Source organism: Eublepharis macularius, chromosome 1 (assembly GCF_028583425.1).
Source record: "Eublepharis macularius isolate TG4126 chromosome 1, MPM_Emac_v1.0, whole genome shotgun sequence".
Taxonomy (NCBI): Eukaryota; Metazoa; Chordata; class Lepidosauria; order Squamata; family Eublepharidae; genus Eublepharis; species Eublepharis macularius.
This window is the reverse complement of record NC_072790.1, coordinates 224,019,991-224,047,241: the sequence shown is the minus strand read 5'-3', so window position 1 is coordinate 224,047,241 and position 27,251 is coordinate 224,019,991. Positions and strand designations below refer to the sequence as shown.

The following is a 27,251-nucleotide window of genomic DNA, read 5'->3' as shown; positions in this document are numbered from 1 at the left end:
GTGGAATTTACTTCTACAAAATGTAGAGGTGATCAGTGATTTCGATGAGATTAGAAAAATTCATGGATGATCCGTAGATTAATAAAGATTCCATGCCTAGAAGCAGTTTAAGGCGAGCAGCCACATTAATTAGAACAAAATTCAAACCCAGTAGTACCTTAAACACCAAAAGGTTTTCAAGGCTATAAGCTTTCATGAGTCAAAGCTCACTTCATCCCTTGAGAATTCTTTCGATCCCTTGAGAATCTATACTTCTCTGTATCTCTTCTGCATTAGCCTTACTGGACATTCTTGCATGAGATCATATTTTTGCATATGTTTCTAGGATTGTAAATGCTATGACACAACCTCCGTTTTTATTATCTTGAATTTTTTCCCCCAGTTGCCTTCCATAAAAAGTTGGAATATACTCAAAGCTTCAGGCACAAGCAACTTTCTTAAGAGTGCTGCTGTATATAGTTTTTGAACACTTTTTAATTAATCAAAGCTCACTTAGTCAGATCTAGTATCTGACAAAGTGAACTGTGACTCACAAAAGTTTATGCCCTGAAAATTTTTGTTGGTCTTTTAAGGTGCTACTGGACTCTAATTCTGCCTAGAAGTAGTGTGTCTCTGGCTACTGGTGGCTAGGAGATTGGGAGATGGCTGTTGCCCCCACACTTTGTTTCTGGGCTTGCTAGAAGCACTTGGCCAGCCACCAGCAGGAATTAGTATGCTGAACTAGATGGACCCTTGAGCTTCCTCCAGCAAGGCTCTTTTAATGTTCTTAAAGAACAGGATTTGCTACACACACTAACTGCAAAACCTTCTCCCCTTTAAAGAAAGATGGACAGAACTGAAGCCCCATTACTGATACACCACCAGGACTTCTTACCCAATATGACAACTATGAGCTCCCTGATGGTAAGAGGCACTTCTCAAACACTGTAATCCCGGATAACTGAAACCCTTCCTTAAGTTACAATTTTTGGTTTAGGAGCAACCACAGGTAATTCTCCCAAGACTTATAACCAAGGCAGATCATCATCCCTCTAGACACACTGCCCCAGGTAACCTACATGGTGACAGAGTGAGCAGAGATGCATGATAATACCCCACTGACACACAAACAGAGAAAGACTTCCACAGAGAAAGGCAAAGGAGTGCCTGGTCCACTTCCAAACACTTCTCCATGTTCGTGCACATACAGACATCGGTGGTGACGATTGGGTATCTGCTGGAGAACACACTGACTTACATTAGCTTCAGGTGAGTAGCCATGTTGGTCTGCAGTAGAACAGCAAGACTCAGATCCCAAAGACCAATAATATTTTTAGGGTATGTTTTTGAGACTCAAACCTCCCTTTGTCACGTATATGACAAAGGAGGTCTTGACTGTTTAAAGTTTATACCCTCAAAATCTTGCTGGTCTTTAAGGTGCCACTGGACTCATACCTTGCTAACCAACATACATTACAGAGGCAAGTCAATAGTGAAGACTTGTATGAAGCTGCTTTATACTAAGTCAGACTATTAGCACGACCCATCTAGCCTGAGTGGGAACAGCTACCCAGGATCTCAGGGAGGGAGGAGTGCCTGCTATGCAAGGACCCTTGTAAATGGGAGGGACTGAACCTAGGGCCTTCTGGATGAAAGCACAGGCTTCATCACCTAGCCCTTCTTCATTAAGGGAATGCCTTGCTCCAAGGGCAGGGCCTGCTGGGCTTGCTTTTCCATTTGAGCGAATGTATTAATATGGTCTAGAGGGTGGCAAAGGGTGCTCCACTTCTGACCCAGCCCTGGCAGCTGACACTCCTCACAGAGCCAAGCTGACATCCTCCCACCCATCCCCCACTCTCAAGCCCCTATAAACAGCCTTTCCTTTATTGCAGATTCTCCTGCAGCTGAATCTGATGTGCTGCCACCAATGTAACTGAAGAATGGATGCTACTCAAGTGCTCTATGCAGTTCTGCATCTACAACACTCATCCCAGTAACTACACAGCAGCCCAGGCAAATTATGCCTCAGGAAAAGTGGAATTTGGGAAAAAATTCCCATAATGTATTCTGCCTCTTCTGGAAAGGAGGTCCTGCAGCACTGAATCCTTTCCTTTATGCCTCTGAGAGTTAGCCAGACATAGTTCACATATGTTTGTACCAATCTATGGGGTCCTAAGGGCCAGATCTGTGACCTTCAAACACAGCCAAGAAAATGAACGAGGCATGATTGCAGAATTTACTCCCCTGGTTATGTCTAGGGCAAAATCTGTTTTGTGAGAGCTGGGAGAAGAGATTCTGTTGTCAGGTTGCAACAATTCCCAGGCATCTGTTTACTAGACTAAAAGTGGGACTTGGCCTGCAGGTAGTTGAAGTGTTTTATTCACCTTGTCCTACAGTACTTACTAGGGAAGAAGTGGCAGTCTCACTACACTTAACTCTACTATGAACAAAAGCAATGTCAGAACTGGGGTTAGAAGGAACTGACCTGTGCATCTGGCCTAATTAAAAGGCGGCTACCCATCTATACTTTTTGGGGTGGTGTCAGACATGGTGATGATGGGCCACCACTAACTAGTCATTGTTTGGAAAATTAACATACCTGAGCAGATACTAGCTGCCAGCCATGGTATGCTGAAGCAACATGGGTTTCCTCTCTCTCTCTCTCTCTCTCTCTCTCTCTCTCTCTCTCCTCATAGTGACTGAAGTCCTCCCAACAGAAGAGACAAAAGCAACAGTATTCTGTTGTGGAGCAGTGCAGCCACCTGTGTAACTGTTTCTGGCTGCTAGTCTGTAAGTCCTAGCAACTCAAACAAGACTCTCCTGACAATGAATAGCTCAAGAACCCAGAGGAAAACCAGTCAGGAGTACGGAGTAAACACCTCTAGACGTACAATAAATAACATTTACTCTTAAAGTGACTAAGTGCTCATACACAAGTGCTGTAGAATGATATAAATGCAATAATAAATATGAATTCATTGAGAGATAAATACATATAAATTCATAAATAGCATCCATTCCATTAATAAATACATGTACCACCCTAAGACACGTAACATACCAATATCAATCCAACAAAGAACGTATGTACAGTCTTTAACACTTCTTGGAACCAAGTCAGGGAACAGAGCTCCGCATCAGACATGTAAGTAGTGATAGTGACATATCCGTTTCTTCTTTCCGCAGGAAGGAAAAAGCGTGAATTGAGAAAGAGAGTCCAAGCCCGTCTGTGCCCTGTCCAAACTGGGGCCCGCTTGTGATTCACTGTTTTTGTCAGGAACCAAACCACAATTCTATTTGTATCTCAATTCAAATAGATATGTCACTATCACTACTTACATGTCTGATGTGGAGCTCTGTTCCCCGACTTGGTTCTAAGAAGTGTTAAGGACTGTTCTTTTAAAGATACATATGTTCATTGTCGGGTTGATATTGGTATGTTACGTGTCTTAAGGTGGTATATGTATTTATTAATGGAATGGATGCTATTTACGAATGTTTATGTATTTATCTCTCAATGAATTCATATTTATTATTGCATTTATATAATTCTATAGCACTTCGTATGAGCACTGAAGTCACTTTAAAAGTAAATGTTATTCATTGTATGTCTAGTCTGTAAATCCTGGCTGCTACACTGAGTCACGATATCATGTAGGTTATATGCAGTTAGAAAGAACTAGTTAGCCAGGACCAGCACCCCATCAGCCCCCACAAACGGCACTGTGGACTCTTCTGGGGGGAAAGGAAAGGGAGGGCAGGGCAGGGCTTGACTAGCTTGTTGGAGGGGCTCAGTGAGCTGATGCGACCCAGCAAGGAACAGACTGTGAGATGAGGGACTCACCAGGCTCTGCTTCCACTAACCAGAAACTGGTAAGGGGACTCAGTGAAATATGAGTCAACATATTTACCTGAAGAGACTGAAAGAAACAAAAAATATTTTTAAGACAAAAACTGATGCAACCTATTTACACGATTCCTTAAGTGCAAACACTTGTCCCAAGATTTCAGCTGGCTGTGCAAGATGCCTTGGCTCTCCAAAGAAAGCAAGCAGGTGCTGGGTCGGACTCCCTGTTCAGCAGCTGGTCCCTCCAACGGAGATGCCAGGAGGCTCCCTGCTACCGGACGACCAGGCAGGAGACGCAGAGTTTGGAGGGGCCAATGCAGTCATCGTGGCAAAAAGCCCCACAGCCCTTGCACATGATCATGGCTTTCAAACGGCAGTAACACTTGGAGGGCAGGTCCTCCAAGCCACCGGTTTCAGAAAAGGCCTGGGCAGGGAGGGGCTGCCCATGGCTTCCTGTGTTTGCTGACTGGCTGGCGGGGATGGTTGTCACAGTCACAGAGAAGGACACCACGTCCCCTATGCTGCTGGGATCTGATAATCCTGTCAGAAGTGCCTCTTGGTGCATGTCTGGTGAAGTGGAGACATTGATTGTGCCGCTGTAGCCCGGGCCAACAAGCTGTGCAGCAGCAGGGTTCCCAAAGAGCCGAGAAGGTGGCGAGGGAGATAGGAGGAGGGGCTGGGGTGGGGTTGAGTTTGTTGTTGCATCAGGGTGAAGCTCTGCGCTCCAAGATCGCATTTCCCCCCTCACTGTCTGGGCTGCTTTTTCCTGGGGCACCTGAATAAAACCCCTTCCCATGGCTTTTGCAAATTCCTGGGTTGATGAGAACTGGTGGGTGCCCCTGCCCTTCCAGCTTGCAGCCACTTGCTCTGCTTTTACAGCGCTTGCCTGGGGGTTTGTCTGCTGTCCTCTTTCCTCGTGAGTCAGAAGTTCCTCATTAACCAAAACACACTCCTGTTCGTCTGCTGTGCCCTCCCCATCTGTGTCTCCTCCATCTTCTCCACTGCTGCTGTCTCCTACTGCACGCTCCTGTTCTTCAAATTCCAGTTTGAGTCCCTCCGGGGACACGTGGTTCTCTGGGTGCATAGCAAGTTTCCTTCTGAGGTGCTCGGAGCCACGGCCATAGGTGGAAACATTTAGAAGGTAATGACCAGACATCGCAGGCTTGGATGTCCTCCTCCCTGTGAAACCCAGCATGAAGCTCTGGCTGGTGGAGCTGCTTTCCACTGGAAAGTCTGGAGGCAGGAGAGCGAGCTGGGAAGGTGGCGCAGTGGGAGAGGGCAGATTCTGCCTTGACACTCTTTGCAGCAGGGCTTGGAGGATATGCTCATGGGCTCCCTGTCCCAAGGCTTCTGGGCTGGGGTACAAGTCAGCATTGGTATTCCATGGCTCCTGGCCTTTGAAGGGGGGAAACGGCTGTACACTATGGGGTACCTGCTGCCTACTCTGATTGAAGCCTGCTTTCCCACAGTGCTGCAGTGGGACCAGGTATGGCTGCCTGTCGCCAAGCCTGGCTCGTATTACTGACTCTTTGTGATCCTTCACAGGGAATGGGATGGTCTTCATCTCAACTCTAGTGAAAGGCTTGGGCAAGATCTGCTCCATCGGGACCTCTTTGCCTTGAAGTAACTGAGCAACCAGGGGGTTATTTGCAGGAATGCTGGAGCTTGTCTTTGGGGGAGGCCCAATTTCAGTTGCTCCCAATGTGCTTGGGGGCACTTTAAGGCCGTGGGCAACTAACAAAGTGCTACAGGAGGGGGCAGCCATAGTGGGGGTTGCCACAGTGGCAGCCGAAGGGCTAGGGAGAGGCGGTGCCTTGAAGGGCACGGCAGACAACTGAGACAGAGAAGGTGAGTGTGCTGTGCCTTGTAAAACACTTGTGCTGGTGGCAAGCACTGCCTCAGGTAGACTTTTGCTGGCTGGCCTGGGCTCTGGATCACAGAATACTTTTGCAGGCTGGCTGAGAGTAGAAGGGGTTTTACCAGGCTGATCCATTCCTGGCACAAGGCCACAACTCAAGCTCAAAGAAGCCCTGCCACCTTGGCTTGCCAAGGCTGTCAAGGGGCCTATGTTCACTACTGTTGGTTGAGTGGCTGATGGTGTCTCTTTGCCAGGGCAGTTGTCTGGAGTTCTGGGTTGCAGGGAGGGAACCGGCTGTAGCTGTGTTCTTGCAGTACTGCAGGGAGCCACCTGCTCCGTTTGCGGAGATTCCGCTGGGGCCCAGGAACCCTGGCCGGAGGGCAAAGGCCTTCTTGGACCTGCCCCACTTCCAGTGCCTGCCAGGTCTGATGTGTTTGCTGGGGTTGCAGTTCCATGGGGCTCCCCTGATGTTGGACTGTCCCTCTCCTCTCCTTTCCCCCCTCCTCCTGGGCCCGGGCCTGGGATGGCTCCCACAATGGAGGCAGCAGTAGCAGCAATGGAAGCTGCTGCTTCGGCGGTGGCTGCTGCTCGCCGGGCCCTGGCCATTTGGGCTCTGGCCTTGATGTCTGCCAGGGTCCTGACACCAGTTCTCCTGGGACTTGAGATGGTGCAAGGGAAACTGGACCTGGGAGAGACCTGGCTGGCAGGAAATGGCAGTGAAGATCCATAGATCTTGGAGACAGGGATCTAGAAGAAAAACAGAGAAGAACATCGGTTATCAGGAGGGGAAATCATCCCTCCTCAGTCCAGTTTCTGACCTCTGCCAAGCTGAGGAAGAACAGGCTTCTGATGTTGGGACTTGTAGGAAGCCACCCTTTCCTTAGAAGTCAAGCAGCCTTCTTAATAATGAGCTCTCAGTAGCACAAGCCTTCTTGCACCAAATTAGACCACAGTCCGTCTAGCCTAGTGCAGGTCGCCAGGGTCTTTCAGGATTGCTTCCTTACTTTCCCATCTTAGCACTCTAGCGTCTTAAAACAACATGTAGGAAAGAATGGAATGATGCCTGACATGCTGATGTGCCTCTCATGTTCATGAGGCTGGTTGGGGCCTGCACGGATCAGTTGAGACTTGCTTGCCACCCTCCCACATAGGATACATGACCGCATGCTCAACCTCATGCAGACCTGAGAGACATTTTACATGTCTTTTCTCCCTTCTCTGCCTGTGGCTTTAGAATGCAGGCGGGAAAGACACACCTCTAGGTAAAGGGTCTTTCCTATTCTCTGGTGCTGGGATTTTTAAACTGGAATTTGAATTTGAGAGCTTTTTCATGAACAGCATGTGCTCAACCACTGAGCTACGGACTTCCCAAATGAACAGTTAAGCCAGATTACTGAATACTTCCCTCTACTGGAACAAACAAAAGTCAGACCAGTGGTCCACCTAATCCAGTGCTGGAAACTGAGCTCCTCGTGGTCTCAGGAAGAGGCTTTGCTTTGCCCCCTTTTAAACTAAGGTGAAGGGAAGAAAATCTGAGGTCTCAAGGAAAAAGACACCTGTGCTGTGCCACTGGGCAGGCCCAGGAGTCAGAACTTTCCCAGCCTGACCTCTTTCCATCCTCATTCAGTCTTTCTATAAGGTGCAAGCATCTTTCTGACCCCACAAATGAACGAAAGCATCAGATGCTGGCATGGTAATGGGACACCTGACAACCTGCAAGTGTCAGAGGTACCTGCACTCAGCCTTAAACCAAAGGGTTTCTTTACCCTGAGCGGCGGGACCTTTGGCACGGGCGCTGCTGGAAAGGGCTGCGGAGGGCTTTGAAAATGTGGGCTGGAGTGGCTGTTCTCTGCAACATGGGGCCGTTTTTCTGGTGTAGTCAATGCCTGTTCAGGACTCTCCGATTTCCTCTTGAGACCCTGGACTCCAATGTCCATCTGTTCTGTGCCAGTGACAGAGGCCTCCTTGGCAGGTGTCTCCTGAGAGTCTTCTGGAGTTGCTTCAATGACAGCAGCTGCTGGACTCTTTGGTTTGCTTGAATCATCTTTCACTGCAGATTCCAAGTGGGCCCTTCCTGGCTCCTCAATCCCTGTGGAAGGCCCGTGGGGAGCTTGGTCACTGGATCTGGAGAGCAGACTGCTATCTGAGGAGCTTACAAGCTCTGGCGGCTTCTGAACTTGCTTCTCCTCCTCTTCTTTGCTTGCCGCTGCTGCTGGTGGCAGTGATACCAACGGATCCTGTGCTTTTGGAGCCGCCTCTTTGCTTGATACAGCTACAGAGACGGGCATGCACTGCTGCAGCTGAACTGCTGAATTTCTAGCCTGTGGCGGAGCAGCAGGGATGCAGGATGTCAGTTGCTTGGATTCTTCAGGACTCAGCCCAGAACTAGGAGAAGAGAGACACACAGGTTAAACCTCAGGCCACCAGTTGACTTCACACAGGAGCTGCTACAGTGCCTGACCCTGCTGTGAGTCTGTGTATTTTGGTGATCCCCCATAGCTAGATGTGTGGGAGCAGGAGGCCAGTCTTCCAAGTTCATTCATAAGGAGGATGATTATTATCTATGGAAGCATCCTCTTGGCAGACTTCAAGGAAGCCACAAGAAAGACGGGCACATCCTCTACTGCTGCTTCTTTGCAACTTAAAAATGTGCAAGGGAGGAAAAGTAGGCCTTGGCTTATCCAGGAAATGGAGATCTCTTCCTCAACAGGTCTCCAGAACTCTACCTATTGGCTCCCCTCTGCCCTATGCCCAATAATTTGTAATTGCTACTGAAACTCCAGTCCTGGCCACCATTTCTCCTTATAAGAACCAGTGTCATGTTGTATTGATTCAAGTAGGAAATTCCCAGTTCTTAGCTCCTCTCAGTCATAAGCTCAACAGGTGGCCTTAGGCAAGCCAACCTCAGCCCTTCACCTGCAACATGGAAATGTGAATGCTGACCTCCTTTTCAGAGCTAGTGTAAGCATTAATCGTATGATCATTATGAACACTGCGGCAGAACACAACAAGCCAGCTGAGACAGAAGCTTCAGCAGGCAACAGGTGCAAGAAACAGGCAAGGGCCTCCCTGGAAGTATGCAGGAAGTGGCCTTGCTCATTTCGAGCATATCAAATTTGGCTTCCTGAACAGCAAGGACTTCTGCACTGTGGATTTCTGGGCAGCAGTAGTGTCTTTTCGCAATGGAGACAAAATACTAGGTCAGGGATTCAGGAGGAGAAACTGCCTGCTCAATAATCTCATTGCACTGCCCCCTTCAGACACCAAGGAAGATTAAAAATGGCACCTTGGGTTGAAGAGAGAGGATCAGGCAAGGCAGCCAAAGCCCTCACCTCTGTCCATAGTAGCTCTCAAAGAAGTGTTCCTTCCACAGTTCCACTTTCTTCTCCTTCTCTAGCTCCTGTCGAAGTCTCAGCTGCATTTCAGGAGTGAACTCCCCTGCCATGCACAATAGGGGGGTGGGGGGGGAGAGAGTTCAAGCAGAAAAAATGGTTCTTATCAAAATGTGGAATCTCCAGCTTACTGAAAATTCCCCCATTGCTGTTCTGCAATCTTTTGTTCAGCCAAAAGCGCAATCATGTCTGCCCCACGTCTCTTTAAAATTAAATGAAAGCAACCTTTCACCTCCACTTCTGGAGCATTCTTGGAATCTTTGTCTCAACATTACATCAGTAGATGTTTTGACTTCTCCCCTGCTCTCCCTCTGTGCTTTTCACTACCACCCCCGTGCAGCAAATTTCTCCAAAGAAACGTAAAATCTTCTCATCTATATTCTGTCCAATAGTTTGGAATCTTCCCTCTGCAAAATACAAAGCCTTGCCTCTTTCATGGAGGCCTCACCTTCTGACAGCCGTTCTTTCCACCCTTGGGCAGCAGAAGTGAAGAACTCATTGTTGAGGGCAGAACTGCTAAGCTTCAGCAGTCCATCCATCCCAATCTGAGAGAGCAGGAAGGGAAAGAAAAAAAAACCAGGATACAGCGATTCTCCCCCAACAAGGGTCTTATAGTAGGTGAAGTGGCAAAGGGGGAAGCTTGTGATTTGGGGAGAAAAAGATCCCAAGGGAACTGACCCGAGGGACTCAAGAGCCCCTTTCCTCAATTGGCTTTGGCAGGAAGCTCTTTTCACTCTCACACACTCTGACTTGCCTGGTGGGAAATGCCAATTGGCACAGAGATTTGAGGAAGGAAGAGGAGTTGCATGCTGTAGCCAATTTTGTACAAACCACAGATAAGGAATTAAACCCCCAAGAGAATTATTGAACAAGATTCTGAAGGGGCTGATCTACTCTAATGTCTAAGGGGCACTTTAAGAAACAATCAGAGGGGAGGTGGAGACATGTCTGGACAGTGGATGAGCTGGCAAACCTTCCCCAAGTGCCCTCTTCAGCTTCTTGGGGTTTTTTCTTGCCAAGGAAATCCTTTGTCAAACACACAGCAAGGATAGAAGAGAAGCCAGGCAGGCAAGTATGTGGTGCCTGAACCTCTAATTATCCTTACAAAAAGTCAATAAAGCAGCAGGAGAAGCCTGGGGTTGGTTTTTTTTTTGCTTTTTGGACAAAATTCTGAATTAGTTCAGAGGCTGCAGGTTGCTCAATTCCTGCTGTTACTATGCAATAAGGAGAAGGGGGGAAATATCTCAATTCTGAGCCAAGAAAGCTTGACACAAATTGCAGCTTCCCTTAAACCACTTGACTATTTGATGAAAGCAGATCTGCTCCAAGTGGATTTCATGTTGTCTGGCAGCATGAGCCGCTCAACAAATCATGGTCACCAATCCTCCAGCCGGCACTTCTCCTTAGCCCCTTATCCTGCTCTCCTCCTCCCCCCCTGGAGACACACCTGCCTGTCCACTTCAGGAAGCAGCAGGAGCAGCCGCTGCTGACAGTCAGCTGGTAGAAGAGAGAACGTGAGCTTGTTGATCAAGGCCCGCAAGTTGGTGTTCACCAGGATGGAATCTGGGGTCTCCACATCAATTTCAGCACATTTTGTCCTCTTCAGCTGCCCTGAATAGTAAGGCATAGAAAATTATCCATCAGCATCAGAGAAGACAGTGAAGCTAATCAGAATCCACCTTTGATGGGTGGCTCCTAGAATGATGCCCTCTGGTTTAAAAAACAAATCAGGAAAGCAGGACACAACTGCCTAGCCTAAAGCTTGGGCTTGGAAGGGACCCTTAAACGTCATCTAGAAACTAGCTCTGTGCCCAGGCTAATCTACCTGCCACAACCTCTCTGGGAAGCTTCGTTCCCTGCCCAAAGTGCTCATAGAGGCAGGAGAAGAAATCCACCTTCTTGTCCTTCTGAGTGTCCTGCACTCAGTGGCTGCTTTCAGCATCCTCCAGGCTTCACTGTCTTCAGTTTAGGCGACACACAAGCCTTTCAAACTGTCTTTGCACAATCTGCCTTCTGTCTAGCATCCCCATCCTTCTCCAAGGAGCTCAGGGGGGAGCATACATCATTCTCTCCACCTCCATTTTATTCTCACAAAAACCCAGTTAGGTAATGGCCAGGAAATGTCCATGGCAGAGTGGGGACATGAACCTGCATCTCCTAGATCGTAGTCTGACACTAACAACCACATCACCTTTAGACCTCTCTATGAACTGCACCAAAAATAAGTTTGGGGTTGTAAATCTTTTCCTAATGCCTTCCTGTTGCTTCTCCAATGACTTTTTTTTTAGTGAAAAAACCATATAGCTCTTTCCCCTTCACCCTCAGTGACTCAAATGTGCCTACAGCAGAAGGGAATATTTCCTATTCCACAACATACACTGGGCTATGCTGAAATACAAGAATGAGAAAGTATCAGTTTCCCAAGCCAACAATCTAGATGAGGGAAAACTCAAAATGGTGTTCTAAAAAGCAGGGCTTTTTTTCAGCGGGAACGCAGTGGAATGGAGTTCCGGCACCTCTTAAAAATGGTCACATGGCCGGTGGCCCCACCTCCTGATCTCCAGAGAGAGCAGATTTTAGATTGCCCTCCATGACGCTCCAGCAGCGCGGAGGGCAATCTAAACTCCCCTCTCTCTGGAGATCAGGGGGTGGGGCCACCGGCTATGTGACCATTTTTGCCGAGGGTGATTTAAACTTTTAAAAACTCCCCCCTTGTTCCAGCTGACCCAAAGTGATGTCATTGTGCGGGCTTGAGTTCCACCACCTCTCTTCCCTGCAAAAAAAACCCTGCTAAAAAGTATTTGCTGAAGCACTCCAAGAAAGATACTTAAGCCTGAAGGTTTGAATTTATTTCAGCTCTCTATGGAAGGCAACTTGGGAAAAACTGCAAGAACACAAAACAGACATCATGTCACAGAATTTACAGTCCTAGAAACAAATGCAAAAGTATGTTCTCATATAAATGCAAGAATGCTCAATAAGGCAAAAAAGATACAGAGAAGGGGACATTCTCAAGAGATCAAAAGAATTCAATGAGATTTGGCATCACCAATTTCAGAGGAATCTCTTCTCCAATAAGCATACTACAAGTTCCAAGGCCAAAAATGTTGCCCATGCAAGGCCATGAGTTGTTAAGATGAGGGTGGCCATGACCACAGGGAAGAACGCCCAGCCATTTTGCTTCTTCTGTTTTATGCCACTGAGTGGGAAAGAATCAAACCAACCCATAGCAAAGAGCCGTACTTTTTCCATCCTTCCTCCTAGTCTTATCACTGGCCTTCAGTAGGCCAATGCTTTCCTTTTTTGATGGCAGCTGTTGTCTTACTTGCATGGAGCCGTTCAGATCTCTGGAATGGCTTCTTCCCCAGGACTGGGAGAGCGGGCTCAGCTTTAACAGAGGGAGAAGAACTACAAGTTGAATTCTGCGGACTACTTGAATGTCCATCTGACTGTTTTCCTTCCCAGGCTGAAAAAAAAGATGGATTTTGACTTGACCAGCACCTATGACCAAAGACCATTAAAACTAGCCAACAAGATTCTAGGTCACTACCATCTCCAGTTCAGGCTGCCAGTTAGTCTAAAACAAATCAAAGGTACCAGAAATTTTGGTGGAAGTAAATGGGGGTGTTAGGAGAAGACTCCCCAAGCATCAGCCTTCTTGAAAAGCTTTACTGTCAGTTACCTTCAACCTCCTGCTCATCACTACTGACCCAATTTTTGCAACGCTTTTTGCAGTTCCCCCACTCCATGGTGCACCATATTTTGTGTGCACGCCCAGAAGAAACTGTGTGGCTCAGGTAAATGAAGGCTGGGATGTCCACATTTTAGTGTCTTAACACTGGCACAGTGCCACAGTTCCATATAGTATACCATATTCCAAGGAGGAAATTTGGTAACATCTTCATGCCAGGGCTGAGCTTCTGCTGCTCCTCCATTGCAAAAGGTTCTTGGCCCTGAGTGAGCTGGCTCAGCAGATCCAAGACCAGTCCAGGACTTGGGGCTGTGCTCTGTGTGTGTGTGTGTGTGTATGTATATACATATATATATATGTATATACATACATACATACATATACATGTACATATACACATATACACATACATATACGTGTGTGTGCGTGTGTGTGTGTGTGCGTGCGCGCGTGTGTGTTTGTTTTTCCTTCTTTGTCTAAATTACTTTTTTGGGTTTTTGTAAACTGCTTTGAGCCAACAGTTAACAGAAGAACTGGATACAAATGTTTGAACATATAAACCTTAAGCCTAGAGCATGTTTAAATTGAGGAGGGGGAGACATTTCCACAGAAACATCTCCAGAAGCTTTCCCACAAAATGACAACTGTGGATAATGTTATCAGGAATAGCTGTGCAAATATTTCTGGAAGGGTTCGTGAGCAGTTTATTTATTTAATTAAGACTTATATTCCACTCGCCCCACAAAAGGGCTCAGAGTAGATTACAGTAAAAAAAATATAAAATTGAACAGGGTGGCCTAAGAAATATAAAATCAATATACAATTCATTAAAACAGCAGCACACATATTGCGCAAACGTCCAATATCAACAAATCTGTGGGGCAGGGTGGCCAATTGACAAAAGCAGTAAAACCAGAACGGCGTGTGCCTCCTATGGCAGAAGATTGGTTGGATGGCTTGCCCGCCTCAACCACCATGTGTTTGGCAGAAAATCTCTGTCTTACAGGCCCAGTGGAATGATAACAAATCCTGCTGGGCCTGGGTCTCCTCAGACAGAGAGATCCACCAGGTTGGCGCCAGGACCAAAAAAAGCCCTAGTCCTAGCCGAGGCAAGGCAAACCTCCTTGGGGCCAGGGATCACCAGTAGATGTCTATCTGCTGAGCGAATCAACTTCCGGGGAACAAATGGTGAGAGGCGGTCCTGCAGGTATGGTTAGAGGCAGTCCCACAGGTTAGAACTAGAATGCTGTTCGTTCCTACTTATGGATAGAAAAATTAAAGTATATGCTTCAATGGGAATCCTTTGCAAAAGTGTCTGGGTGAAGGAAAAGTATCTTCAGCGGAACTAATTTATAAATAAATATTTCAGAATCACAGCTGCAAATACAATTTGTACATCCTTTGGTGGATAATGAGGCCTTCTCTCCCCCAGTATTTTCCTCCATATCTTCCATCTGAAGTTCTTGAGAGATATAGCCCTATTCTCAAGTCCTGTAAGAAGTGCTTCTGGGTAAACCAAGACTTTTGCTTCTACTGGAGAAACAAAGGGAGAAAGGGTTCAATGCAGTTTTGTCTAGAACGCAGAAGAGAAAGGCCTGAAGTATGTTTTTGCAGGACTACTCTTCCTTGATCAAGCCAAGGGGCTGCTGTAAGCACTGGTTTAATACAGCGAGCAAGAGACATGCCGCCCTACAGGAGCATCCACTGTTTCATACCAGGTTTTGCAGGGGCAGAGTGGCTGATGGCTTTTGTGTGCTGCTGCAGGAGGAGGTGGGTGGAGGAGACGGGCAAGCTGGCTCGGCACTGCTGCTGCTTCCGCTGCTTCTGCTTCAGAGCCTAGGATGAAGGGGGAGGGAGATGGGCACAAACGTGAGCCAACACTGGGCAAGAGGGTGGGCACCAACCACAGCACAGTCCTTTTGAAATGTCCATTTTAAATTGTTGACCTTTCTTTTCTTGTACTTAATTACCTGCTTTAAAATATGGGATGGAACTCGTCTCAGCAGCACGTACAATGCATTTTGTGTGATTATGCATGGCATCACTGCTCCAAGCCCAGTGAGGCTTCACATTTGGTTCAGGGTCAAGTTGAAGACAAGGTCAAGTTTCACTTATTCATTATTACTGTTTAATCAGAAAGAATGACTAGCAGATTAGGCTGGAGATTAGCAAAGAATATCTCAAGAAGTCTGTGGACATGGAATAATCTCTCTCTCTCCCACCCATACAAGGTATCTGACCTGGCACTCTGATAATGAATCCAAACAAGAAATTCTGCACATTTGATTCTTTCAAAAGGAGCCAAGTATTTAGTGAGATGCTCTTGCTTTTCTTAATATTATTGACTGATTAATCTGTATTATTATTTCACTGATTAATAGGTGGTACCTAACAGGATTATCTGAGGTTGTTTAACATTACATTAAAAATGGCTGTCTCGGCCCCCCCGTTCCACAGGAAGGCCAGCGTGGGGAGGTCAGAGCAAGAACACCCAAGTCTGGGGAGTGAATCCACACTTCTCAGGGTAACGTTGCCACCACTTGTCTCTCTGACTAACCCTCAGCTTTGAGACAGAGAGACAAGTTCCAAGCCCTACAGGTATTAACCAAGATGTCAGCCTTGCAAGGTAGACCATTTTGCAGACTCGAGTTCCACAAAACATTTACTTGGGTAGCTGTGACTACAGTGGGCCAAAATACTGGACTCAGATTGAATCCTCAAAACCCAAATAACACCACAGCAATGTAATGAATAGAGTTTATTAAGAAGAGAACAAATAATACAACTATTGAAGTGTGCAAGCAGGAGAGGAAAATAATAAAACTAGATAAACTATCCTAACAATACTTATATAGGCTTTCAGTCTTCTGATTAGGTTAGCGTGTCAGGTTGGAACACATTAGTCCAGGCACAGCTTCAAGTCCAAAATCCAAAAAGCAAAAGTTTTGGACTTGTACCTTTCCTGGCCATCAGGTCCAGAGCACATAGCAGCAGGTATCTCAGCAACCACGCAGAATAAAGGAGGGAGGGTAAGGTAGAATGAAGACCCTTGTTTTTATTGCTATGCTGGCTGTAATGGCCTAATCCTCATTAACCAATAAAGGGTGTCGCACATACTTCTACAGCTGGTACATACTCTCAAGATCCCCTGCTCTAAAAGATCTACATCTTTTACTCCCTTTGGCCTCTGACTCCCTTAGGCCTCTAACCTTGAAGCTATGATTTCATTTGCACCTGTTTTGGTCCCATCTCTGAAAACTGCAGAATCATGATGACTGCCCTTTTCCAGAGACAGGTTTCTGTAGCTCCAACTAAACCCAAAGGCCTGAACCAGAATTTGAAAATGGCCAAGAAACAGACTAGGCAAAGTCAGTTTCTTGACAGTTTACATTTTCCTTCTTTTGTCATATTCCAAGCATTTCTCAACTGTTTTCAATTCTAAAGGACATAAGGTAGCAGTGGACTCAGAAACAGCTATGACTCATATTTCAAAGATGACTTTGGTAATCTTTTAGAGAAGGATGAACATGGAGAAGGGGAAGAAGGGTTGAGGGCGAGAATGGTAATACAGGAAGGGAAAAAAACATTATTTGAGCAGGAAGACTGTATCAGAGTCCCTTTTGCACTCAAACCTTTTGCACCAAATGAGGCAAGAAAGCAGTCTGGATGACAGCTAACATACAAGAGAGGATTTTGTTTTGTTTTCCAAGAGGGAAAACCCAGGTTGAGTGATCCTAAGAGAAGCATCAAGGCCATTAGCCCAGGAACAGGGCAAATCTCTGGGAACTCTTTCCTCTGGAACTTATGATTCAGATACAGCTAACCTGAACTTACAGCAGTAACAGGGATGGGACTGGGAATAAGAAGGATAACGCTTAGAAGAGGCTGGAACCACTCAGCTCAAATAAGACACAACCAACCCAGCTAGGACACACTGCTGGCACTTTAAAACTGCTGGCAGACCGCTACAATGAAGAATGCCCTCTCCTCTGGCTATGAGCTGCTCCACTTACCTGCTTGAGTGCTTTTTTGCTGTGCTTCTGAGATGATGAGATGACTTTACCTGGTGGAATAGAAGGAGATGGGCAGCCTGGCTGGGGCGAGGACACTTGTGAGAGTCTGGTTGATACTAGAAAACAGAAACAAATAATAACACAGCAAACATTAGCAGAAAACAATACAGCAAAATTCAAAATGAGGAAAAAAATAGCAGAACTTAGCAAAAATAATACAGGAAAAAATGTTCTTTGCCCCTTGACCACAAGAACAACGTGAAACGTGGCAGGACAGCTTGGACTAATGGCAATATCCACCTCACAAAACGTTGCTATATTTATTGGCCACATTTATCAGCCTTCAAGGCAATGCAGTTTGCCCCACACAGCCTACATCTTTTGTTGGAGCCCATTTTGATCACCAGTTGGATGTTCCAGTGAATAGAGCTAGGCTTAGATCTGACAGATCAGATCAGATCTCTCGTGATGACTTGCTATTCCTCAGCCTTCGTGTCTTACCTATGAAATAGCCTCTCTCACAACACGATTTTGTTGGCAGAAACACAACATAAGCTAGGGCACTGCCGACATTTACAAGCAGCTTATTTTTAATAATGCCCCCACACTTTTATCTGAACTCAGCACTTATTTATTAGCTTCATCCACCCCATATTGACCCTAAGAATCTCTTCAAAGTCTTTACCACTACCTCAGCTTGATTAGAGGAAAAGAAGAGTTTGGGGAGCAAGTGTCATCAATATGTAACAAATAACCCACTAGAAGCCTTGTCCAGGGGTTTATGCCAAGGTTAAATAAATGAGCTCTGCAGAACCTCATAACAAGTGCTACAGGACAAAGCAAAAATACAGCAACCCCGCCTTCTGGACAGCAGTAACCAAGAGAAGTCTCTAGATCAAATCTCACCTCTGCCTAAGGAGGAGGCATTACATAAGTAATTGTCTAGGGGACTCAGCACCCACTTCTTCCAAATTTGCAGTACAGGTTGAAATGTGAAGAGGGCATCAGAAACAAGCTCCAGGACCGTTTTTCCCATTTTCCTCTCAATGGGAAAGACTCATGAAAATGTTCTCTCTTTTGGAAAGAGTGAAATGCTGTATAAGCAGTTCACCAAAATGCTAAGAGCTTCCTGGTATGAAGATATTTATGCAATGTCTATAGCATTAGACACAGTGGGTTTCTTATATACTGTGGACAACATACACAATGTTGAGTTTTTTCTTTCATCCCCACTTCTGCGCTTCAAGACAGCTCCACTGCATTTCAGCTATAAGAAGTTGGAAAGCTGCTGAACCGATCTCCTTCCTCCCCCTCAGCAAAATATAGTCAACATTATTTTGGCTTTCAGAACTTTTTTAGAGCACTTTGGACATTGCCCATGGCATAGCCTCCAGTCTCCCCACATCTTTTTTAAATGGGTGACAGCCAGATTTCAAAATTGGAATCCTAGCAGAGACTAATACAGGTGGCTAATGAGTCCTGTTGCTGCCTGTGTCTTGGAAAGAGTCGTTGCTTCTTTGTCCAACAACTGCATCTCCCTTTCCCAAGAGAACATCAAATGGTTGAGTCAAGCAGCCCTTCCTTGAACAACCTTACTTTCTTGCTACCTGCCATCCGTTTCCCTCTGCAAACACCTCATTTTTCACCATCCACCCCTTCTGGATATTCATGGCATTTGTGTACTATGCAAAACGCAAGACACTGTTGCCGCTAAGGGATAGCTTTAAGGAGTTTTTTGGCAGAAAGTTAGACTTAAGTTACCAATAAATAGATATAAGCTCCAGATCATCTACACTGGGGAAACTACAAAAGAATCCCTGTGTCAGACTGTGGCTAGATAAGGTACTCTCTGCAAGATTCCCTTTAGAAGCAAGAATAAGTCCAATGTCTAGCAAAGGAAGTTTTATTGCAGAAAAGGTCCATTATAGTCCACTGTCCTGAATAGGAGACTCAGGATGGTACATGATCATTGTTACCAATGAAGAGCAAGCATAGGATACAGAGTAACAATACCCATCTGGAACAGCCTCCCCCCACAGTTCTCAAAACAACATCTTTCAGTCCTGGGAAGCTGCTCTCCTTCAAGGCCAATGCCTGGTGGAACGGTGTTAGACAAAACAGTCTCCTCTGGTGGGAATGCTGCCTGGGAACTGGTGCACCTGAGGAGAAAACACTTAGAGACTAAAAGCATTAGAAAATGGAGTCAGTATAGTTAAGATATATACTGGACCTGACATTTCTGCCCCCCTTAAAACAAATCCCCCCCTGGTTTATATGGGTAGCGAGTATGAAAAGCTTTGGTTAATCTAGGAGCATGAACATGTGCAGAGTTCACCCATTCATCGTAACCAGAATCAAAGTCCTTCCACCTAATGAGGTAAAAAAGCTGATTTCTCTTGATTTTAGAGTCTAAGATTTGTTGCACCTCATAGTGTATTTGGTCGTCTATTAAAGTTGGAATGGGTGGAGCTTTGATATGCCATTTGTTGTCGGTGGGAGCTTTCTTCAAAAGGCTGACATGGAACGTATCATGCACATGGCGAAGGTTCTTGGGCAATGTTACAGCAACAGTCACTTTATTTATTACCTTGCGCACAGGAAAAGGTCCTAAGAATTTCAGAGCGAGTTTGCGGCTTGTCTGAGCTAGCTTTAGGTTCTTTGTGGAAATGTACACATGGTCCCCTGGTTGTAATTCCCATTCGGCCACACGATGGCGGTCTGCGTACTTTTTGTAATCCAGTTTGGCTTTTTCAAGGTGTCTTTTAATGATAGTCCATTGCTGCACTGCCTCCCCCCACCATGAGGACACATCTGGCAATTTAGAGGAATGGAGAGGGGGTGCGTCCAACGGGAAGGGATTGAAGTGAGTTCCATATACAATCTTGAAGGGGGCTTCTCCCGTTGAAGCGTGTACACTGTTGTTATAGGAGAATTCTGCTAGAGGGAGAAGGTCCACCCAATTATCTTGTTGGAAATTGATGTAGCAACGAAGGAACTGTTCTAATATTTGGTTTGTTTTTTCGGATTGCCCGTCGGTTTGTGGGTGGTGGCTTGAACTGATACCTTGTTCAATATTCAACATTTTCATAAGCTCCCGCCAGAAGTTGGCAACGAACTGTCCGCCGCGATCCGAAATCACCTTGGACGGAAAAGAATGTAATTTTACGATGTGCTTTAGAAACAGGTCCGCTAGTTTTCGAGCGGAGGGTATAGCGGTACAGGGTATAAAATGGGCTTGTTTGGAGAACAGATCTACCACAACTAAAATACAATTATGTCCTTTCGAGGGAGGTAGATCAGTGATAAAGTCCATGGAGATTATTTCCCAGGGCCTGTTCGGTGTTTCTAATGGTTGCAGGAGACCCGGAGGTTTCCCCTTCCTGGTCTTTGCGCTGAGGCAAATAGGGCAGGAACCAACGTATTGGGAAATGTCTTTGCGCATGCCCGGCCACCAGAATTGTCTTTGAACTAGGTGTAAAGTTTTCAGGTACCCATAATGTCCAGCAGTGGGAGCATCATGACAGCGCTGCAAGACTTCCAGCTTAAAGCTGTCTGGGACATACAACTTGCTCCCAGCTAGCCAATCCCCCTGTGGGGATTGGGTTAGTTTGTTTCGTGGCGCCTTATCCCCCTCCTTCTCCACTTCAGCTTTAAGTTTCGATTTCCATTCTTGGTCGGCCGGGAGGGGCTGCTTAGCGCGGCTGCGAGTAGTCACCACGCCCCCAAGTTGCTTAGGCGAGAAGACCGTGTCGACAGTCTCCGCCCGTTTGCTCTTATGTTGGGGCATGCGCGACAGGGCGTCCGCCAAAAAGTTAGTTTTGCCCGGGAGATAATTGAGGGTGAAGTTGAACTTGGAAAAGAATTCCGCCCACCGCAATTGCTTGGCATTCAGTCTGCGTGGGCTTCGGAGGGCCTCCAAATTTTTATGATCTGTCCAGACCTCAAAAGGGTATCTCGCCCCCTCCAGCCAATGCCTCCAGTTTGTGAGAGCTGCTTTCACTGCAAAGGCCTCCTTCTCCCACACATTCCAATTCCTTTCTGCCTCTGAGAACTTTCTGGACAAGAATGCACAAGGCCGTAATTTCCCATCCTCCCCCTTCTGCAGCAAAACCCCCCCTATCGCCGTATCGCTGGCGTCGACCTGTACTATGAAGGGGGACTGTTCGTTAGGGTGGGAGAGGATGGGTTCCGTTACAAATTGCTGTTTTAGACATTCGAAGGCCATTTGGCAATCGGGGGTCCATTGTAGTTTAGCCGAGGGTTTTTTGGCTTGGTCCCCTTTATCTTTGGTTTTCAGCAATTCTGTTAAGGGGAGTGTGATTTGGGCAAAGTTCGCTATGAAGTCTCTATAGAAGTTGGCAAACCCCAGGAAGGATTGCAGTTCTTTACGGGTGGTGGGTGTTTGCCAATCCTGGATCGCCTGTACTTTGGCTGGATCCATTTTCAACCCCTCTTGTGAGATACAGTACCCAAGGTAAGTGAGTTCGGTTTTGTGGAATTCACATTTGGACAATTTAATGGGCAGTTTATTCTTCATTAAGGTGGCCAAGACCTTTTGTACCATTTGAACATGTTCTTCCTCTGTGTCAGAATAAATTAAAACATCATCAAGGTACACCACCACCCCTTTGTATAGAAATTCATGTAAAACTTCGTTTATCATGGACATGAATACAGACGGGGCTCCCGTCAATCCAAAAGGCATAACTAGGTATTCATATTGTCCGAGGGGCGTATTAAATGCGGTTTTCCACTCATCCCCTGCCTTGATACGAACGTGGAAGTAAGCATCTTTTAGATCTAATTTTGTAAAGATCTTACCTTGGGCCACGACGTTGAGAAGGTCTCGGATGAGCGGTATAGGATAGGCGTTGTTGGTGGACACTGCATTTAGTCCTCGGAAATCCGTGCACAGCCTGAGTCCCCCATCCTTCTTTTTCACGAAGAGAACTGGAGCGGCGTGGGAGCTAGAGGCTGGGCGGATGAACCCTCTTTGGAGGTTGGTGTCGATGAATTTCCGGAGCTCTTCACGTTCATGGAGACTCATGGGATAGAGTCGTCCTTTAGGCAATGAGGCTCCGGGTAGAATTTCCACCGCACAGTCCGTTCGTCGGTGCGGGGGTAGAGTGTCAGCTTCCTCCTCCGAGAAAGCATTTAGAAAAGGCCAGTACGGTTCGGGTATTTGGTTGACTTCTTCTTGGGTGAGGAGGGCCTTTTCTTTGTAAGTTGGGTCTTCGCCCCAGTTTTGATTCCAACGGTGACTTTTACAGTTGGCATGGTTGAAGGTAATACATCCTTGAGCCCAGTCTATGTAGGGATTGTGATCACATAGCCATTTGCTGCCCAGAATTAACGGGTACTTGGCAGTAGAGCTGATGACAAAGGACCTCTTCTCCCAATGTTGTCCCATGCCTGTGATCACCGGGATGGTTTCAGTTGTGACCGGATTCATGTTGGTACCATCCATTTGTTCAAAAATTACTGGATTCTGTAAATCCCGAGTTGGTAAGACCAGTCCATTGACTAGAGCTGGGGCTATGATGTCTCTTGAGCAACCCGAGTCAATAAGAGCTTGCACCCGAATGTGCATTTTTCTCTCTGGGTTGATTAGAGTCACTGGCATGAATAAAATGGACCCAGGTGGCCGGTTCCGTGCAGGGACGGGCTTGGGGCGGATCTGTCGTTTGGGCCCTTTTACGACAGATCCATCTCGTTTCCCGACTGGGGACTTTCTGGGTTGACTTCTGTAGATGGGGAAGCGGGATCGTATTCCATAACTTCTTCCGCTTCCAGCCCTCTTTCTGAGGCTGGCCTTTGGGAAGCGCCGCGGCCTCTGTTTGCTCGTGGAGCTGGAGTCGGGCGTTGGAGCGTAGGGAACGGAGCAAGGGTTGGACGCCGTAATTGAAGCGGAGGTCTTTGCACAGGTCGGTAGGGGCATTGTGCTGCAAAGTGACCAGCCTGTCCACATTGCAAACACAGCCCTTGTTGCCATCTAGCATCTCTCGCTCCACGAGTGGCGTAGCCCGCTCCCCGAGCTCCCTTCTGTAGGGTCAATGGTCTCCTTTGTCCCGTTTGTTGTTGTTGCTCAACCAAACGGACTTCTAAAATGCGATTCTCCACTTCGCAAACAAGTTGAACCCAACCTAACAGCGTAGGGGGATTGTCTTGCATGAGGGCTCTGTCCAAAAGTCTCGGATTAAGTCCTTGTTTGAACAGAATAATTTTTGTGGACTCCTCACACCTGGGGCACTTGGCAGCCAATTGTCGGAATTTCGTGATATAGTCTCTCGCTGACATGCTGCCCTGCTTAATGGCCTGCAATTCTGTTCGGGCCCTGGTTTCCTCTAAGGGGTCTTCATATTGTGCTCTAATAGCATCTACCAACCCCTGGAGAGTATCAAGTTCTGGGGCCCCAATATTATATAGTCCTACGTACCAGTCTGCTGCTTTCCCTTGTAAGCGGGAGCCGAGATGTTCAATTTGGCTGGCCTCGCTGCCGAAGAGGTGTCCCCACCGGTTGAAGAATTGTAAGACTTGCACTAGGAAAAAGCCCAGTTTGGAGGGATCCCCATCAAAAGTGGCGTCCAGTTTCACCCAACCCATTGGGAGGTCTTGCCTCGGAGCCGGTGCTGGGTAGAAGTCCGCCGGAAGCATCAATGGCACTTGAGGTATGGGGGGACCCGGTTGTGCTGGCGGTGCTGGTTGCGCTGGCGGCGGCATCACCGGTTGAGCCGGGGGGTGGCGGCCTCGGCTGGGCTGGCGGTGGTGCTCTCGGCTGGGCGGGTGGCGGCAGTCTGGGTCTGGCGGGTGGCAATGCCGGAGGTGTTGGCCGTAGCGGTTGAGGTGCTGGCAGTTGAGGTTGGTGCGGCGGAGTAGTGATCGGCCGCTGAGGGGTGGGTTGGTGGGGTCGTAGTGGTGTAGGCCCCATCGGTTGGTTCGGAGGAGGTCTTAAAGGCTGTTCCAGTGGCAAACGTATCGGCTGCAGCGGCGGGGTTAGTTGTGGTCGAAGCGGAAGGGGCCGCAGCGGCGAAGGCCGAATGGGTGGAAGGCCGCGCGGGCTTGCCCCTCCCGGCGTTGCTGTTTTGGGAAGCGTCGGCTGGTCTTTAGGCGCTGGTAGACCATTTCCCGGAGGTTGTCCGACGGGAACGGTTTCGCGCGGTTGACCAGGGGCTCCCTCCCCGGATGGAGCCGCGGGTGCCCCCGCTTGGTCCGGCCGGACCGTTATAGGGGAAGTATGTGGGGGTATCACCGGTGTATCACTTGGCTTTTCCTCCCCTTCCGTAGGCCTCTCGACAGGGGTTTCGTCTGGCGGCGCCTCCGCTCCCGTGATCGGAGGTTCGATGGGAGCTTCATCAGATGGCACACTCGGGTGATCCCTTCTCGGTGGAATTTCCCGCTGAATGGGAAGTTCCTTGGGTTGTTCTCCCGATTCGCCAGGATAGGTGCCCCCCTCGCCGGTAGGTGACGACCGCTGCTGAACTTCCTCCATCGGATAGGAGATGACACTTTGAAGGGTAGCTATCTGGATTGCCATCTCTTCAGGAGACAGTCTTTCTCCTGCCCCCATTGAGGAAATTAAATGAATGGCGTGAGCCAAACTTTCTTCCATATCCATCAGCTTAGCTTCTAATTGTTGTATTCGACTTGGCCCTGGTTGTTCGCCCAGGGAACCTTCATTCGCTGTACTCACCGGGGAGAAAGGGCCCCACGGAGGAGGGTCTCCTCGGACTATTCGCGACCTCGCGGCTAGAATCCCCTTGGCCATACCCGTCACGGCCGAGATGCTGGTATCTACCGCATAGGTGCGACCTTGTATCTGCTCCCAATTTTGTTCAGGGACTTCCGTTGGCTCTTTCCACGGAGCAAGTTCGGAATAATCCCAACTCAGGGCTCCACGGCGAGACGTGTCCCCCTCCATCTGCTCAAACGTCCGGTTCCAATATCGCCATGGTTGGCTGCTATCTAGTTCCGGAACGGTTTCCAGGCTTCGGCGCCCGTCCATCGAGACTCGTGGATGGAGTCCACCTGCCCGGCGCTCTCTGGTTTCTCGGGGTCTGGCTCCCCACTCCGACGGGGTGGGTACCGAAATCAAGGGGAGAGCGGTTGCTTTCGGCCTTGCCCCGAGGTTGCTTTCAGTCTCGTTCCGAGTACTGAAGTCGATGAGAGGCAGGGTGGAAGTGGATGCTCCGGTCCCGTTCCCGGTTGCTCCCAGCTCCTGGGAGTCTTGGGTTTGCACCGGTTGATTGTCGGGAGACGCATACGGATCAAACAAAGGATCCCTGTCCGGGACAACCTTGGATTCCGCTGGGCCCGACTCAGACATGATTGGTAACAAAATGTCAGACTGTGGCTAGATAAGGTACTCTCTGCAAGATTCCCTTTAGAAGCAAGAATAAGTCCAATGTCTAGCAAAGGAAGTTTTATTGCAGAAAAGGTCCATTATAGTCCACTGTCCTGAATAGGAGACTCAGGATGGTACATGATCATTGTTACCAATGAAGAGCAAGCATAGGATACAGAGTAACAATACCCATCTGGAACAGCCTCCCCCCACAGTTCTCAAAACAACATCTTTCAGTCCTGGGAAGCTGCTCTCCTTCAAGGCCAATGCCTGGTGGAACGGTGTTAGACAAAACAGTCTCCTCTGGTGGGAATGCTGCCTGGGAACTGGTGCACCTGAGGAGAAAACACTTAGAGACTAAAAGCATTAGAAAATGGAGTCAGTATAGTTAAGATATATACTGGACCTGACACCCTGAACCATATTAGCCTAAGCATTGTCCTTAATATTACTAATTGGGATCTGGAATTCTCTCTTTATCCTATCAATGCCATATGGACAATACCACTGGATAAAGATGAATCATATACACTTCCTGCATCTGATGAAGTAAGATCATGCTAGGATAAATTTTTGTTAGTCTTTAATTTGTCACTGGACTCTTGTTTTATTTTGCTTTTACAGACTAATATGTCTCCCATCTAGAATTAACACTCAGTACAGCAACATATCCTGTAAGTCTCGATATTCTGCAGGCTTAAAGTCTTTTCAACATGCCCTGAAATATCTTTTCTCTCCCCTCCTTCCCTTCAACCCATGAGGTCGGTAAAATGAGTACCCAGTTTCCTGGGGGTAAAGTGTAGATGACTGGGGAAGGCAATGGCAAACCACCCCGTAAAAAGTCTGCCAGGAAAATGTTGTGATGTGACGTCCCCCCATGGGTCAGTAATGACTCGGTGCTTGCACAGGGGTCTACCTTTACCTTTACCTAGCCAACCTTATAAAGAGTTTTGGAGAACTCAAAAGCTTGCCCATTGTTTCATGATATTTTGGATAGCTCTAATACAATATTGTCAATCATCATGTCTAGCGATTAATAAAAATACTAAACAGCACTAACACAAAGGCTGATTTGCTACTGAATCTCAGGCAACTCTTCCTCTGCATCTGACATAAACTCTGGTTAGCAAACCCTCACAGTTGCTGCTAGCAATCACACATTTTCCTTACCAGGCTTTTCAAATTGATTACTCATAGCAACCAAGGAAGATAGGAAACACACATGGTCCTGGGAGCAATGTGGCAGTTACCTGTCTCTTGAGAGCCTCTGACCCAGAATCAACCCAGGACACTTTGGTCCCTTAGGCAAAGAAGTTAAATGGCACTCTAACATGAGACAATACACCAGAGTTATTCAGAAAGCATTGAGCAGAGTATACACATAGTGTTCACATTTAAATCAAATGAGTTCCGACCTCGACAGAGATTGGATGTATCTTTCCCATTATGAAGAATCATCACTTTTTTTAAAATTAATTTTTTATCTTACACAGAAATTAATCTGCATTCTACATATACGCCAACATTACAAGATACAAAATAAATGCTTAACCAGTCATGAACTAGAACATGCAGGCACACCGATTTCTAATTGATTCACATCACTTTTTGTTTCATTTGCAGTGCTCAAAAATCAATCCATACAAAACGACTTATTTGGCTTGCCTACCAATATAGAGGGCTGAGGGCTGCAACCTCACAGCAGCCAGGCAATGGTGAGCCTGTCTCAAAATCAAGAATTTTGCCTATTTCCCTGTCACTACAGGTAATGGAAAGTATGTGAGCCTCAGAGACAGGAGGAGACTACCCCATATCTACTTCTGGCCTAAACATTTTTTTTAAAGTAAAGGTACTAATGTATGAATGTGCTTTCTACCTTGTAGCTTCTAGCAAACCGCCCCCCCCCCTTGCCTCTCTATCCTTGGGTGGCAGACATTTCCCCTGGTCTCTGCATCTTGGGAAGGATACCATCTGGGAGCTTCAAGGTCGGAACTAGTTCATCTTTCTTTTTGTTATCTAGGGAGATACAGCCCAACTCAGCCAGTTGCCTTATAGGAGAACGGGCTGGTGATGCAAACAGCAGTGCCATGAGCTGCATGCAGAACCAGAGTAATGATGAAATAGCAGTGC

The 27,251-nt window shown here is 47.2% G+C and overlaps 1 protein-coding gene across 2 annotated transcripts in view; it reads right to left on the bottom strand.

The window, feature by feature from the left end:
- Positions 1 to 3,565: 3,565 nt before the first annotated feature.
- ASXL2 (ASXL transcriptional regulator 2) overlaps positions 3,566 to 27,251 on the bottom strand; it is a 128,212-nt gene continuing 104,526 nt past the window's right edge. The window contains exons 6-13 of one of the 2 annotated variants that reach the window (XM_054989076.1): positions 16,781 to 16,896; positions 14,483 to 14,603; positions 12,402 to 12,542; positions 10,524 to 10,687; positions 9,525 to 9,621; positions 9,017 to 9,122; positions 7,451 to 8,069; positions 3,566 to 6,431 (exon numbers count right to left, since the gene is read on the bottom strand). In XM_054989076.1, coding sequence (XP_054845051.1) covers positions 4,098 to 6,431; positions 7,451 to 8,069; positions 9,017 to 9,122; positions 9,525 to 9,621; positions 10,524 to 10,687; positions 12,402 to 12,542; positions 14,483 to 14,603; positions 16,781 to 16,896 — 3,698 coding nt within the window. In that variant the 3' untranslated portion in view covers positions 3,566 to 4,097. The remainder of the gene's footprint in view (positions 6,432 to 7,450; positions 8,070 to 9,016; positions 9,123 to 9,524; positions 9,622 to 10,523; positions 10,688 to 12,401; positions 12,543 to 14,482; positions 14,604 to 16,780; positions 16,897 to 27,251) is intronic. The other variant, XM_054989067.1, reaches the window with a different exon arrangement.